At 35.5% G+C, this 15,199-nt stretch overlaps 2 protein-coding genes and 1 long non-coding RNA gene across 4 annotated transcripts; 2 read left to right on the top strand and 1 right to left on the bottom strand.

Moving 5' to 3' along the window:
- Positions 1-1,315: 1,315 nt before the first annotated feature.
- Positions 1,316-7,630, top strand: LOC102075513 (G2/M phase-specific E3 ubiquitin-protein ligase). The gene is made up of 9 exons (XR_003215436.1): positions 1,316-1,449; positions 1,642-1,714; positions 1,961-2,303; positions 2,772-2,867; positions 3,432-3,742; positions 4,870-5,051; positions 5,451-5,620; positions 6,238-6,452; positions 6,962-7,630. It is a non-coding gene; the product is annotated as a G2/M phase-specific E3 ubiquitin-protein ligase (long non-coding RNA).
- Positions 7,631-8,916: 1,286 nt separating this feature from the next.
- LOC112845668 (uncharacterized) lies at positions 8,917-11,921 on the top strand. Its single transcript, XM_025905084.1, has 7 exons — positions 8,917-9,010; positions 9,357-9,375; positions 9,613-9,700; positions 9,791-9,955; positions 10,246-10,452; positions 10,686-10,854; positions 11,016-11,921. The coding sequence occupies exons 1-7, from the start codon at positions 8,917-8,919 to the stop codon at positions 11,105-11,107; spliced, it is 834 nt and encodes a 277-aa protein (XP_025760869.1). The 3' UTR covers positions 11,108-11,921.
- A 549-nt stretch (positions 11,922-12,470) lies between these two features.
- Positions 12,471-14,805, bottom strand: LOC109196654 (uncharacterized). 2 transcript variants are annotated; one of them, XM_019350997.2, is made up of 3 exons: positions 14,234-14,805; positions 13,723-14,094; positions 12,471-13,489 (listed from the first exon to the last, which is right to left on the bottom strand). In XM_019350997.2, the coding sequence occupies exons 1-3, from the start codon at positions 14,548-14,550 to the stop codon at positions 12,805-12,807; spliced, it is 1,374 nt and encodes a 457-aa protein (XP_019206542.2). In that variant the 5' UTR covers positions 14,551-14,805; the 3' UTR covers positions 12,471-12,804. The 2 variants fall into 2 exon arrangements, with proteins under 2 accessions (XP_019206542.2, XP_025757270.1); XM_025901485.1 differs by having other exon boundaries at positions 13,723-14,805.
- Positions 14,806-15,199: the final 394 nt, after the last annotated feature.

Below are 15,199 nucleotides of genomic sequence, written 5' to 3'. Positions count from 1 at the left end.
TGGCCAACCTAATATTAGTACCAGTGTACCGCATCGTACTACTGATGAAGAAATTTATTCACTTTTTCATCGTGGAAGACCAAATGCAGTGAACCTCTCCGGTCAGATAGCCCCTGGTTATCCAGCTAACGTTATGGAGAACGTGCCTTCCACATCACAGGAGTGCCCCACAACGGGTCCCATCTACAATCTTAGACCTTTCACTCGAAAGGGCCCAAGGCAGAAGAGGTAAGAACAGAACTAAATGCACTGAAATTACTAGTGGAAGGTTAGTAATTGCCCGTAGGTTTCAACTGCTCGACGAAGCTAAGTAAACAAAAATATCACAAAAAAACAGAACAAAAAAACTGTGCGATAGACTGACAGCGTGTGGAGACTAAACTGTGTACAACAGTTAATTTGTTTAATTGTGGAAACATGCGATTTCTATAATATTTCACGTCCCGTAGGCTTAATCTGCAAACATCGTGTAAAAGCAAAGCACATCAGTTGTTACAGTACATAGTTTTTGGCAGTATCAATTTAATGAAACTTTTTTTAAAGCAACAAAAAGTACTCCGTGAATTTAAGAAAATTTTTTATGTGATTGTTAAGTTTCTCCACCCACCCATCCCACTATCTTACATCATCTATCCATCCATTCATCCATCCGTTCTCTTCCACTTATCCAATTCAGGATTCCAAGAGCCTATCCTAGCTACCATGGGGCTAGAGGGTGTTTATTAATGCAAATTAGACATGTGTACAGCATGGTGTATTTTTTTAATTAAATGTACTTCATTGATCAGAGAAATGTGAGTATATTACATGCAGAAATGTTTACTTTACCTTTATCCTCCATTAGGTTTCCAGCACAGCTAAGCAGGTCACATTCTGTGGCTCAGTCTTTCACCAAAGAAGTGATTCTCTTGCCAGACCATCTAACTGCACATGTGCCAAGGCGTAACAAAAAAGCTTGGCTTTTTGAAAATGGACATATAAAATCTGCACTGGAGTTTAGCTGTGACTGTTTGCATGGTAATGCAGGCAATAAGGACAGCCTTCCAGCCAGTTGTTGAAGGATGCAGGTAAGCTTTAGATCCTTTTTTATAAAAAGATTTTTTTGTTACTTAGATTATTATATTATTAAAGGTCAACTTTGGGTATTTCCAAAAAGGATCTGGGAGCACCAATCAGATGACTGGATTGATATCTTTTAGAGTTAACAAAAATTAAGCCTTTTAATGTATTGTATTGTATTGTAGTCTGTTAGCCTTAACAAAAATTTCATATACACTGTTTTCTTCCTCCCCTAGGCTGCAGATTCTGCTGGCATGCCACACCAAACTAGTTGAGCCATCACTCACTTCCAAACAGACTTTGAATGGAGACCTTGTGAAAAAACTGTTTCATCAGAAGTCAATTTATGTCAGACCTGACAAGGTCATCTTATGTGAGGACAATGAATCAGTAAGTAATCCTGAGCATTTCAGCAAATGTATGTATGTTCATAAAATGAGAGTCAAAAAGGCAAAGATGGATTTTAAACTCCCTTAAACATTGTCACTTGTATTATGTTTTAATACATAAACATATTACTAATATTTATTATGCCATTTTGCTGTCAGTATAATGAAATGTATTATCTGTTTTAATTTACAGACATATTCTGATGGAGAGAGTAGCCATACAAGCAGGCAGGATTTCACAGAAACGTTGAATTCTGACAAATGTGGTAAATATTTCTATCTAAAAGTCACTCCAAATAAACTGGAAATTAAGTTGGTTCAGTGTCTGTTACTTAGTCATCTTAGGCATTGTGTCTTTAGTTAAGTGTCAAGTCTTTGTTAAAATCATATTTAAATTTAGTTTAATATTTTGAGCAGGAAGAAATGTACCCCTAAATACATGAAAAGTAAAAGCTATATATGTGATTAGATATTATTCAAAAGTTAAACTCCTGTTCTTTGTGTTCTCACAGTTGAAACTTCTAAAGAAGTTCCCTCAGCCATTCCCATTGTTAACACACAGTCCATGACTGTTGATGATGAGGTCATCTGGTGCGTTGCTACCCAAGATGTTTGTACTGTTGAATCTTCCATCTCTGCTGACACCCTCACAATGTCCACCAATCCTTCTGTCATTGCTACTGATGAGGATGAGCCTTACTCCAGTGGAACATCTGCCTCTGTCAGTTACAACACACCTGGCTTATCAGTGGGTTCTTCTGCCAGTGTTACTGGTGACACACGTGTCTTCTCTAGTAACACCTCCAGTGTGTCCAATGGACCTACCCAGCCAAGTTTATCCAGCACATCCTACAGGTATGTGTTTGTACATGTTTGTATCTTTTAATCTTTTGAGCTATATTGTGCAAAAGTCATGAGCCACCCCTGCTTTCTTTGTATTTTGCTGGAAAAATAGGAAAGAAGCGCAGTGATTTACTGAAGTCTACAAACAGACATGGAAGCGCAGTATATTAGAGTAGAACAAAACTTGTAGAATTTTAATGAGCTTAAAATTCAAAATGTGATATGAGCTACTTTAGTCTTCAACATAGCTTGAACTCTCTTATCCAAGCTTTCTTGATGGTGATGTCTTCTTTTTATTGAATTTCTTTAAGCATGGTTCAGGAATAGTTTTCCAGGCTTTTTGTTCTGTTGTCTGTCAAGATGATCCCACACAACTTTAATAATGCTGAGGCCAATCTATGTATTGTGATAACGTAATTATGTCAACATAATTTATATGTAATTTAACTAAATAATTTACAAAACATTCTGGCTTTGCAGTACATATCTTGGCCTGTTTGAGGAAGAATACCTGTCAGATGACCCCGACCTCCAAGAAGCCATTTCAAGGTCTTTAGACTCAAGTGCAAGTGAAAGGTCAGTACAATACAAACTTTTACTTGTCATGTTGAAAGGTCAACATATTAACCATTATTTTATGTTTGTTGCGGAAAAGGAGTCACTTACTGTCTAGTTTTGGATCAGTTTGAATAAGCAAACTACAAACTGCAACCAGCGATTTCTGTTGTCATTTGAAGATTACCAAGGCTATCAGATTAATTATATTTTACTTGATATATGTTTTGGTTTATTTTTACTTTCTTGAATCGAGGTTGGTTGTCAGTGTTGGATCTTGTTGTTTTTCTTGTTTTGCTTGTATTTATATAGTGTATTTATACTATTTATAAATAATAGTGTATTTATGACAAGATCAAAATTTAAACTTAACTTAAACTTAATCTTTTTTCCATTATCACAAACATTCTTGATTTGTATCTCTTTTTTGTTAAATATCAGTTACAGTCTTAAGGATGGTACATCATTATTCTGTTGGTGGGTTATTGCCATTGAGACTAGTATATTTCTTTACTATTTTTTGTGTGTGTGTGTGTGTGTGTGTGTGTGTGTGTGTGTGTGTGTGTGTGTGTGTGTATGTTTCAGTGACGTCCAGAGCTTAGAGAGAATCTTGGAGCAGATTGTTACTAGAGTAAATAATGACAGCACTGTACGCTTCAACATCATAAGGCGAAATGTGTGGGATGGAGCATCCAGAGCCATGGGCAGATCCAATTTTTCACCAGAGAAAAAAATAGATGTGAAGTTTACTGATGACTATGGAATATCTGAGGGTGCTGTTGACAATGGAGGACCTACTCGGGAGTTCTTCCGACTTTGCCTCTGTGAAGTCAAGGACAAACTTGGCATCTTTGAAGGTCCACCCAATGCTAAAGTTCTTACGTGCAATTCTAAAGGTACTTATGATTTAATTAATTGTTGCCATTTGATTTATTTTACATCAATACATTATACATCAATTGGTTTGTGATTACATGTACGAGTTTAGTATCTCATACAGTTAACTAAACACATTTTTTTGGCAATGATAAAATTTTTGTACCACCACAGAGGATTATAAAAATTAAACCTAGATTGACTGAGGGGCAGATTCTCTGCTTTAATTGAAAGGTTTGAAACAGTACTGCATATTTAGAAATTCTGGCCATTTTTATACATGCTCTCTCATTTCTCAAAAGTAATTATTCAAATGACTGATATGGTGTAATTCAACAATCAGGAGATGCACTTATGAATGGAAACACAGATGTTTTAAAACATGGTGCAATAGTAAATAACTGGAAGGACTTTGCCAGAAAACATCTAAAAGAACTATGCTATACTACTATGAAGATATGGACAGATGGCACCAAGATTAACCAAAATGATGGAAGGAGAAAAGTATAGTAAAGAAAAGAATAGCTCAAGTCACACATAGTGGAAGCAGTGTTATGACATGGGCATGAGTAGCTGCCATAGAACCAAGCCACTACTGTTGTCAATGATATCACTGGTGATTTGTGAGGTGTAAAGGGCAATCTGTTCAGATTCAGCCAAATGCAAATGCTAAATTGATTGGACAGTGTAAATTGATAATAACCCAAAGCATACCAAGCCAGCTCAGTTACCTGATCTGACTGTAAGGCTGTAAAGAATATTAAAGAATTTTAATCCTTGTATTAAAAATAATACATAAAATGGTGTTAGCTTTCAATCACTTGTCTAAAGCAACCATCTTTAAAGATGGTGGATAATGTATAAAATTGACTGTAATTCCTAATCAGCTGGTGCCATTTTTTTAATAAAATATCTCGAAGGAATTGCACTTCAGTATCATCTTGATTGTTTGGTTTTAAAATCCAACGTGGTGGTGCACAGCAAAATTAAGATGATTTTGTCATTATCCAAACTCTTATGGGTGCAACTGTATGGGTTAATATTTTTTCAGAAATAACATTTGGTAACTTGTACTATAAAAAATGCCACAGTAACAAAAATAATGATGCAAGCTTTTGAGATGATGTTTTATTTTATTTGTTAACAGCAATGAAAGATAATGGATACTACTATGCTGGCCAGATCATGGCAATGTCAATTGCTCATGGGGGACAGAGTCCATGTTTCTTGTCTGAACTCTTGTATGAGTGTCTTCAAAAGGGTCCAGATAATGTAAAAGTCAGCACTGAGCATATTACTGATGAGGAAACAAGGTCACAAGTGCAGTCGGTGAGCATATTTTCCTTTGGTTCTTTCAATTTCATTGTAGGTCTTTTTTTGCTTGTCCAACATTTTTACTAACACTTTCCTAATTTTTCTTGCCCGAGTCCTGCACCTTTCTAGTAAAAGATCAAACATTTTAATGGCTACAAGAAGGAAGAACTAAAAATGTGTGTGGCAGGTTATGGTTCTGTTGGTTACTGCCCAAGAAACTCCAAGTTTCAGTTTTCAGAATTTAATGATTGGACTTGTTTTCCAGCTTAATAACTTATACCTCAGCCTCCTGATGGGTTATGGGGTTTCATAGGGTTAATGTACTAATTAAATACTGAAGCTACTAGTTGTGTATGTTCTACTAAATAGTACAGTCAAATAATTCATTTTTTAATTTCCTCATATTGTTTTTAGATCGTACAGGCCGAGAGTGATCTACAGCTGCAAGATGCAGTTGCACAGGCAGCCAGCTTGATCAGTCTTGCTGGTCACAATGTTTGCATAACACTTCAAAACAAACAAGAAACTGCTTTGGATCTGGCTCACTGGTATGTCCTTCAACGGACCCGTGCACCTTTTGAAAGGTATGTCTAAACACATACTGTATTGGTAAAAAATTAAGCCTGTCAAACTAAAGTCATTGTGTTGTGAAACAATGGTATTACCCTACTTATCTTTATTTGGTGGTACAGGTCTGTAGCGCTCCATTCTAGTACAGTTCATAACAAAACAGATATCTTTCATTCATGAAATTAAAATTCACATAAAACGTTGTATCTGTGCCAATGTAGGCATGTGTTTAAATATGTAAATAAAAATAGAATAAAATTGAGTAGCATTTGGGTTGACTGTAGACTGACAGAAAAGTTATGCCAATGGAAAAAGAGATCAGATGTATTTGAAAGCAATTTGTCACTTTTACTCCAATTCATGACAAGTCCCTGTGTATCATATTTCAGCTCAGTTGTTCCATGTATAGGCATTCTTTATCTGTATCTAAGACAGTCTGGCCCTGTAAGGGGAAAAATGTTCTTCACCCCTGATACAGCAGTCCACAGGAAAGTAAAATGTAATTAGTTCAGAAATGTCTCTTAATAAAACCTCAAAACCTCTTGTTATGATACAGGTTCCAAATCCCATCAAATACAAATATAATAATAGTAATATAAAATACAATTTGATTTTGTTTTATTTTGGCTAGGTTCAGAGATGGCTTGAGGTCTCTAGGTGTCCTAGATGCTCTACAGACATACCCTCTTCAGATGAAGTGCCTTTTCGTGAAAGCTGGAATGGCTCTGAGAGCAACTGATATGGAGAATCTGTTCCAGATCATTCACTCTGAACGAGGGAGTAATGCATTTCAAGACGAGTGCCGGACCCTGGCTTTCTGGCAAGACTATCTTCAGGAGGCAGAATGTGAGTTCACTATTTGGCACAATGTTTGACCATGAATCAAAATTCTCACTTTTGTGCAGCAGCATCATGAAATTACAGACATAGACGCCATAACAAAAAAGGTAGATAGATAGTACTGATGCAAGTGCTCGATTTACAAAGAACATTGTATCCAAATGTGATTTCAGTTTGACTTCAGTGTATTAACAGGATAAATAAATAACAGGATAAATAGGAGGATAACTAAATAAATAAATTATTACCAATCCTGTATACTGAGTACAAATAATAGGCTATTTCTGCATCCACGTACGCTTAATATGTTGTGGTCTCCACTAACTTCTTTTTTTGACATTGTGGTTTTACTGTATAGCCTAAATAAGCTTCATGTGTGTCTTTCAAATTACAGCTTAATTTAAAAAAATATACATGTTTCACTTTTGATTTAATCTTTTGGTAATTTAATGTATCTGTACATCAATAGTCTTAGTCAGAATCTCATTATCATTTTGTATTTTTCTATCTTATAGTTGAAAGTGATGTCTCTTTGGAAGATATTCTTGTTTTCTGCACTGGATGTGACAGCATACCAGCCCTGGGTTTTTCTCCAAAGCCAAGCCTTGAGTTCGTCACTAACTGCAGATTTCCAGTGGCCAATACTTGTGAAAATATCCTTCGTATACCAGTTCATGCAGTGTACACTACTTTCAAATCAGACATGGATTTTGCAATACGGAATTCACCAGGATTTGGAAGAGCATGATGTGTTTCCTTAAGGATTGTTGACATGATGAGGATTTGGGTTTTTTTTCTATTTTGCATATGCATTTTTAATTTTCTTGTTTTTTGTTAATGTTGTTAACCCCACATCAGAGTACACCCTGGACAGCAGTAGGACTGTATAGCCTAAATAAGCTTCATGTGTGTCTTTCAAATTACAGCTTAAATACCAGTTCATGCAGTGTACATTACTTTCAAATCAGACATGGATTTGATAAGCCGAAGAGAATGGATGGAATAATTTTGTTTCAGTTTATACATGTGAGGCATTTTTTTGTTTTTTGATTGTAGTTAATTTGTTTTCCTGCTTATATGGCATGTTTTGTCTCTGATATGACCCATAGTAACATTAGATTATTTAGTACCCCTGCAGTGAGCAAAATAATATGCCACAATCTCATTGTTATATAGAATTAAGTTTTCTCAAATGCTCCCTCTGTTCAACTATTCCACATAATGTGAATTTTCAGATGAGATGAGTTAAGCTTTATTTCAGTGTCCCATTTGAACATTTATGATTTACACAGAACTTTGTATTAATATCATTTACTTTTTAGCTTAACTCACAGGTTTAAAAAATGTTTTTGTTAGGTTTTGGTAAAGTTTTGAAAAGTATTACAGTAACCCTACATACTAAAAGGTGGAAAGACAGTATCTCCAACACTGGCAGCAAAGTTGTCTATAAATGTGACAGACATTGGTTTGATCAAACCTGGTTATGTTACAGGTTGAAATATGAACATTATATCACACTATATGACATTACAATCTTATCAAATTATTATATGTTATCAAAGTATTATAAACAATAATAATAATGATAATAATAATGATAATAAACATAACCTGCACTCTCAGAAATAGAGGTACGAGAGGAGAACATTTTTGTACCTATAGGTACATTTTTTGTAAATGTTCCCTTAAAAGTACAATACTGGTCTTTAAAAGTCCAGAAATGCCCCTTGAAAGGTTCAATTTGAAATAAAGTACAAATCTGTACCATTTTGACCTGTACTGCAGTGACAGTGGCAGAATATGGTAATGGGTCAGCATGGGAAAATCTGGATGGGCCTGGTTAATTGTAAAATTCATATGAGATGTGAGTGTGCTCATAAAAGCTACATGTTATAATCAAATCTGTTGGTCCTCTCCTCTGTACGTAAATTATCCTATGATGCAAAGAATATCTGTAACCTACTTTTGTGTAAGTTATGTTAAATTATATTAAAAAAAACACACACACACAATGACATGCAGGCACAACCAAATGATGTTAAAAAAAAAACTGGTCCATTTCCATTTTATTAAGTTCCAGTTATAATTTTTAATGTTTTAAATCTTGGTTGTAGCCTTCAAAAACGTGAAATCATTTTACTGTTATGTTTGGCCATTTACTTTTTCGCTTTTACTACATCCTAGAATTGTTCATTAATTGTGAGGTTTTTATGGAATTTGCAACATCAAGTTAAACCGAGGTTCTTTGGAAGTTAAAATGTCAAGCAGATTTTTATGTTACGGTGACTACATTTTGTAAGTTACAAATATAGTTCGCCAAGACAGCATAACGGTTTCTAAACAACTGCGCATTAATACCACAATGTTGTATTTTCATGTGTCAAGTTCGCAACGCGCATTAATCCCAAAGGCTGAAAAGCCAGCAGCGATGAGTGCTCCGCCTCCGCGCTGACTAGCTTTGACGCAGAAAATGACTCTCAGGGGGTTATTGATGGAGGAGCTCCTTAAAAAGTTGATGGAAGAAGGCATTGATGTGTCAGACGACGAGGCGCAAAGGTTTAGAGGTAAGTCGGGTGTGATTTTGTGTTTTTATAAAAATTACAACGTGTAATTTTACAGTAGAGTTAGTAAAAGTCCGAAGAGCTAGATTTAACATGGGTGAAAGCTAGCAGTTAGCTAAGTTTTAAACAAAGAAAGGTACAAATGTGGACTATTTAGACTGTTGGTGGAATGTTCAACTTCTGTCTGCCCGCCGTATTCGAGTGTTTTATCAATAAATAGTGACTAACCGTGTACAACAATGTAGAAAAATCAATAATTTCTCAAAACGTGCTAGTATGTAAATATAGCTATTAACAAAATCGTTTTCTAAGCAAAATTTATCGCATCTAACTTGTTTCCCGCTCAAAGGGATTTTAAACAATGGAAGGTACACATTTGTACCATTCCACCTACTTAGTGGGATTTGGGAGAGGTGTGGCTGTTTGTCCGCGCCCATTTTTAAAAAATTAAAATCAACTTTAGCTACATTGATTTGACATTGGTCTATAACATACTATTTACGGTAATAACAATATGATTAGAAGAATTGAAGAACACAAAAGCCCCCAGGAAAGGATAAGAGTAATCAGTGTACTGTGGGTTGTTTTTCTTATGTTTGAAACAGGTACCCAACCCACTCAGACTACATCCAGGTCATCAAAGCCCTGATTGTGAAGTATCCTTTCTTAAGAGATGTACACGGAAATGGTTATGTGAGTACCTCTCCTTTTTTGTTTCTTTTATAGATTATATTAATATAAAGTAAGCATAATTAACTACTTATATACATTTGAAACAACTAGGACACCTGGCACAGCCAACTCAAGAGAAAGTTCAAAGCAGAACGGGCTCCCCTAATCAGCAACGAAGAAGTGAACTGGGTTAAAGAAAAGTTTGGACGCACGCAGAAACATCGGACCACAGAGGAATCCAGCAGCTCCTGTCTGAAGAGACTGAAGCCCTCTCTCGTAAATCCTCACACCCTCAGCCTCTAAGAGCTAAGGTAACATATGTAGTCTTATTATGTTCACTGTAAAGCTAAAAGTAAACATTAATTGAAAGAAACATGTTAACAGATAACATTAACATAGAAAAAGGAACTTCACAGTTGATTTAACAAAAGTCAGCTAAACTTGCAATTCCTATTCAACATTTTTGCATTTTTTTCAAAGCATTTGGTGTACAAATTACTGCATTTCGAGTAACATTAACTTATCAGATTTTACTTATGATAATACTGATATCTGCTTTGACAAAGGATTCGTGCTTTGTGGGGGAAGATGCAGCCTCCGTTGATGCTCATATCAAGGTGCTAAATGATCAGCACAGGACGCTACATCCTGACACAGCACTGGTGAAAGACCGCATGACAAAAACCTTTGCATGGAGACGTCGAGAGGTAGCTGAAGGAATGTGTACTGTGGACCTATTAAAGAGATATCCATTCCTGGGGACATCTGCAGGGGTAAGAATTGTTAAGATGATTGGGGAAACAGCTAATGATTTTTTTGTCTGTAAATCTGATTATTATTTTCTGTACTAACTGATTAATCAATCTGTTTATTATCTTTAGAATTTTTGTTCAAGGGTTAAAGCACTTTACATTTATCTCCAGTCTGTGTCTTTAAACATGTCAAAAGTTTAAATCCTCAATGTAAAATGTCATTCTTTTGTCTATTCTGCTCTTTTCATTTCCAGTTGTGTGATGAGGTTGATTTAATGCATCCCTGCCAAGACAACATCTGTTGCCGCTTTAGCGAGAACTTCACTGCTGTTCTTCAAAATGTTCTTCAAATGACCAAGGATTTGCCACTGAAGAAGGTCTACATGGAGGCAAGAGAGAATGCACTGGCTGAAGACATTACAGGTACTAATTTGACCTCATACAAATAGTAAATTTTGTGACAATTCATTTGTGCTCTCTTCCAAAGATAATTGATGTACCATAGTGCCATGTCAAGAGCATGTTAATGGGAATTTGCATGCTATCAAAATCTAATGAAGTGCATTTGCATCTGTATGACCTAGGAATTGACTTCAAGGGGGCACTTCTCCTCTTGCCATCCATCTTCAAGGAGAAGATAGAAGATTTCATCATCCTTGGAGAGGTAAATGCATGATGCAATGGATAGCCTTTGGCCACAAGTTTCATTCTCGGTGTTTTGTTGGCATGGAGCTGAATTCAGCTGCGGTTCAGCATCACAGCTAAGCTAATGTAGGGGAAACACTGCTGTTAATCCACAGACTTACAGAATGCTCTGGAAATGAACAAAAGTTTTACAGATGTGCATTTTCAGGATAAAGTGCTTCAGCGTGTGTCTGCTATATCTGTCAGCAGTGTCAAATATGAACTTGAGGATGTTTTTGTAGTTGGCCATGTACACACTGAAGCCATACCTATATTCTTTAAAATCAAGTATATTTTGAATCTTGATACTTGTTGGGTATTGTGTGGGAAACTGTTACTTCCTTGCACTTATGAATGTCATTTCCATGCTTACCAAGTGGCAGTTCACAATGACTGGATCCTGTTCAATCCAGGAAATGAATTAGACTTTCAAGCTCTAGACACCTATTTAGTTGATGATAGGCTGTTTGTGTCCTTGAGGTATTCTGTGTGACGTGATTGCAAGCACATTTTCCACTTTGTCTATATATATGACATATATATATTCTGGCTTGTTGAAGTAGAGCAAAACATTTGTGTGGACAGTTTTTTAAATACATGCCATCTCTGTGATCCGTCAAAAACATTGTGTTCAGGTGTTTAATGTCTTTATGTGATTGTTTACTTTTTTTAAATGAATGTATTTTTCTTGACATGTCCTATGGCAATATACGAATGTAATCAAGGATGTATTCCTGTGGTTGTTTAAATGCTTTGATGTGATTCTATTATCGAAAATAAATGGTTAAATAACCAAATATTTTGGACTATTGGGGGTACATTTTTGTCTCTTTAGGTACGAAATAGGTTGTCGCTGGGGGGGTACCCTCATAGGTACCCTATTGTACCCTTTTCAAGGGAACATTTCTGTACTATAGTTTGAAGGTACATTTATGTCTTAGGAAAGTACATGATTGTACTTCAGATGGTACAACTTCATAAGGTACAAAAATGTACCACGCCTAAAGGGTACAGAAATGTCCTTCAAAAAGGAACACCCCCAGCGACAAGCATTTGTACCCTTTTTGGTACACTTTGGTACCCCTATTTCTGAGAGTGTGGTTTGCAGGGAGTGTTTTAAGGATTTTGTTTGCACATTTTACTATACTACTGGATAACACATGCTCATTGTAGATTGTTTGGGTTTTTTTTCCTCTTTCATTTGTGTTTTTTTAAGACCAGCCCTATTACTGCAGAATATTATTTCCTTCCTCTGGGTACTGGAAATACACAAATAAAGTGTTCTGTGTTCCTACTTTTTATGTAATTTGTGTCTTTTTTTTTTTTTTTTTTAAAAAGAGAGTTTAAAATGTATAACATATTTTATTTAATGAATGAATCATAATTCCTGTTTATTAACAGATAAATTAGTACATCATACAATCATATGTAACATATACTGTAACATTTTGTACTGTGACAAGTATGGTTTGTCATGAAAAAAAAGTGTAGTCTAAACACTTTATTTGTCTACTTTTATGATTTAAATGACACAAGTGAATATGAAGATAAAACCAGTCTTTTTACCTTACCTTACTTTTACCTAAATAATAGTCTTGGACCTTTTTCAGTATCATGATATTTCACAATTTTTAGTGTCTGGCACTCAAATACATTTTTTAATTAACACAAACAAATTTACTAATAACTTCACTGAAGCATGCGGCATGCTGTCAAAAAAACTTCTATCCCATGATTTCCATCGTCACTCAAGGGGTCGATCTGCCTCAAGTCAGCCGTCAACTGCTGGTGATGGTAAGAACGATGTCTGAAGTGCACTTGACTGAGCGGTCTGTGATGCTGAGGAAGTTGCAACATTCCAACAGTCCACAGCTGCAGCAGGGAGTTATTTTCCATTGTCCTTAAGCTGTGATGGTTCCACTGATTTACAAATTCATCCACAGATCTGTTAATTCTTGGAAGATATACATGGTGAAGAGCCCTAATATGAAATGGGTCAGTGCTATCTAAAATCCCAACATTTTCCATAAAGAGGAAAAGGTCTTTAAAGTATGCTGACACAACTCTGTTTAGTTCACCCCACAATCTTTCAATTCTTTGATTATGCACACTTCGTCCAACCATAAAGCTTCCTCTGTTTGGCCCTCGATGTTCAATCATAAACCGTGCAATATCAATATTCTCACTGCCAGCATCACCCCTGACACGTTGTGGGAGGCCAAAGAGATCAACGGCACTCTGGAAAAGTTGCATAGCAGTTGATGCTCTGTTATCTGTGCAGCATCTCATGTAGGTAATGCAGCGACTATAGCCGTCAACTCCTCCATGAAACACAAACCCCCAAGGATTTAACTTATGGTTTGTGTCAATATGCCTGGAATAAGAAGAAATATATTATTATTATGACACTAGATGTACATTAAAATAAAGGTCTATGACTTTGACATTGTACTTCTGTCATGTAACCTATTTCTGGAGATAAACAATATTTTAAACCCAGACATTATACAACATTGTTTATTAAAACACAAACAAAATATTATATTACTACAATGCAGGAAGTAATAATTAACATTAATCAAATTTAAAAAGTGAAAAAAGGCATACCACACTTGATTTGGGACAGTGACATTGTAGACCCTCCTCTGAATTGCTCTCCGTCTTCTCAAAGCTCTTCCCACTGGATCAACTATTCTTAAACGTTCTCGCACTCGCCACCGCTGAACTCTGATTCCTCTTCCTCTCAAACTACCACTAATGTAGGATTCTCCTGAGCCAGGGGTATGTGTAAGAATCTCAGTAATGAGATGATCAAGATCCACATTTGAAATATTATTAAAAGTTCCATAGTCCACTAAACCTAGTTGTATCCTGTGGTTGTACAGTGTTCGAACATTTACTGACAACATTTGAGATATGGCCATCCAACTAAACCCCAAGTCTCGCATGTCAGTCAGCTGAGTAGCTGGTATGTTGTACCTAAAAGAGTTAGACACAAAATAACAAATATGTTAACTTCTTTCTTATTTCTTGCATTCATTATCTTGTTTGCCATCTCTTGACTCTCTCAAGTGCCATACACATTATGAATAAATTTGTTTCCATTTTTATCACTTACCTTGGCCTTCCTCTTTGAGATGTAGAATGGTATAATGAGCCCATAACATGTGCTTCAGCTTCTGCTCGAAGTGTTAGCTCAGTTGACATCTCCATCAGTGATTGATAAATTCCCTCAAGAAGTGTGCATAATCTTATCCCAGAAACGTTTTGTTGAACATTATTCATGAGCACTAGAAATGTTGCAATAATGAAAACGTGTTCTTCAAGGTGACGTAGTATAAATTCCAAATTATTTCGACCATTTGTAGTTTGAACAGCTGTCGCAAAACAGTTGTCAAGCTCTAAAAAGTACTGAAATAGTTCAGCTGATGCCATTTTGTAAAGGCAGAGATTTCAGAAACACCTCATCTCTAAAAATGAGGTTCATACATTCTATATATTCAAGTTTCATTCCATATATTCAAGTTTCATTCTATATATTCAAGCTTCATTCCATATATTCAGACGATCATTCTATATATTCAAGTTTCATTCCATATATTCAGACGATCATTCTATATATTCAAGTTTCATTCCATATATTCAGACGATCATTCTATATATTCAAGCTTCATTCCATATATTCAAGCTTCATTCGATATATTCAGACGATCATTCTATATATTCAAGCTTCATTCCATATATTCAGAAGATCATTCCATATATTCAAGTTTCATTCCATATATTCAAGTTTCATTCTATATATTCAAGCTTCATTCCATATATTCAGACGATCATTCTATATATTCAAGTTTCATTCCATATATTCAGACGATCATTCTATATATTCAAGTTTCATTCCATATATTCAGACGATCATTCTATATATTCAAGCTTCATTCCATATATTCAAGCTTCATTCGATATATTCAGACGATCATTCTATATATTCAAGCTTCATTCCATATATTCAGACTTTGGCTGTAATATATATATATAACATTTTCCTAAACGGCATTCCATAATATATATCTATATATCTATA

This window comes from Oreochromis niloticus, linkage group LG3 (genome assembly GCF_001858045.2).
Source record: "Oreochromis niloticus isolate F11D_XX linkage group LG3, O_niloticus_UMD_NMBU, whole genome shotgun sequence".
NCBI lineage: Eukaryota > Metazoa > Chordata > Actinopteri > Cichliformes > Cichlidae > Oreochromis > Oreochromis niloticus.
This window is presented reverse-complemented; position numbering and strand designations above follow the sequence as displayed.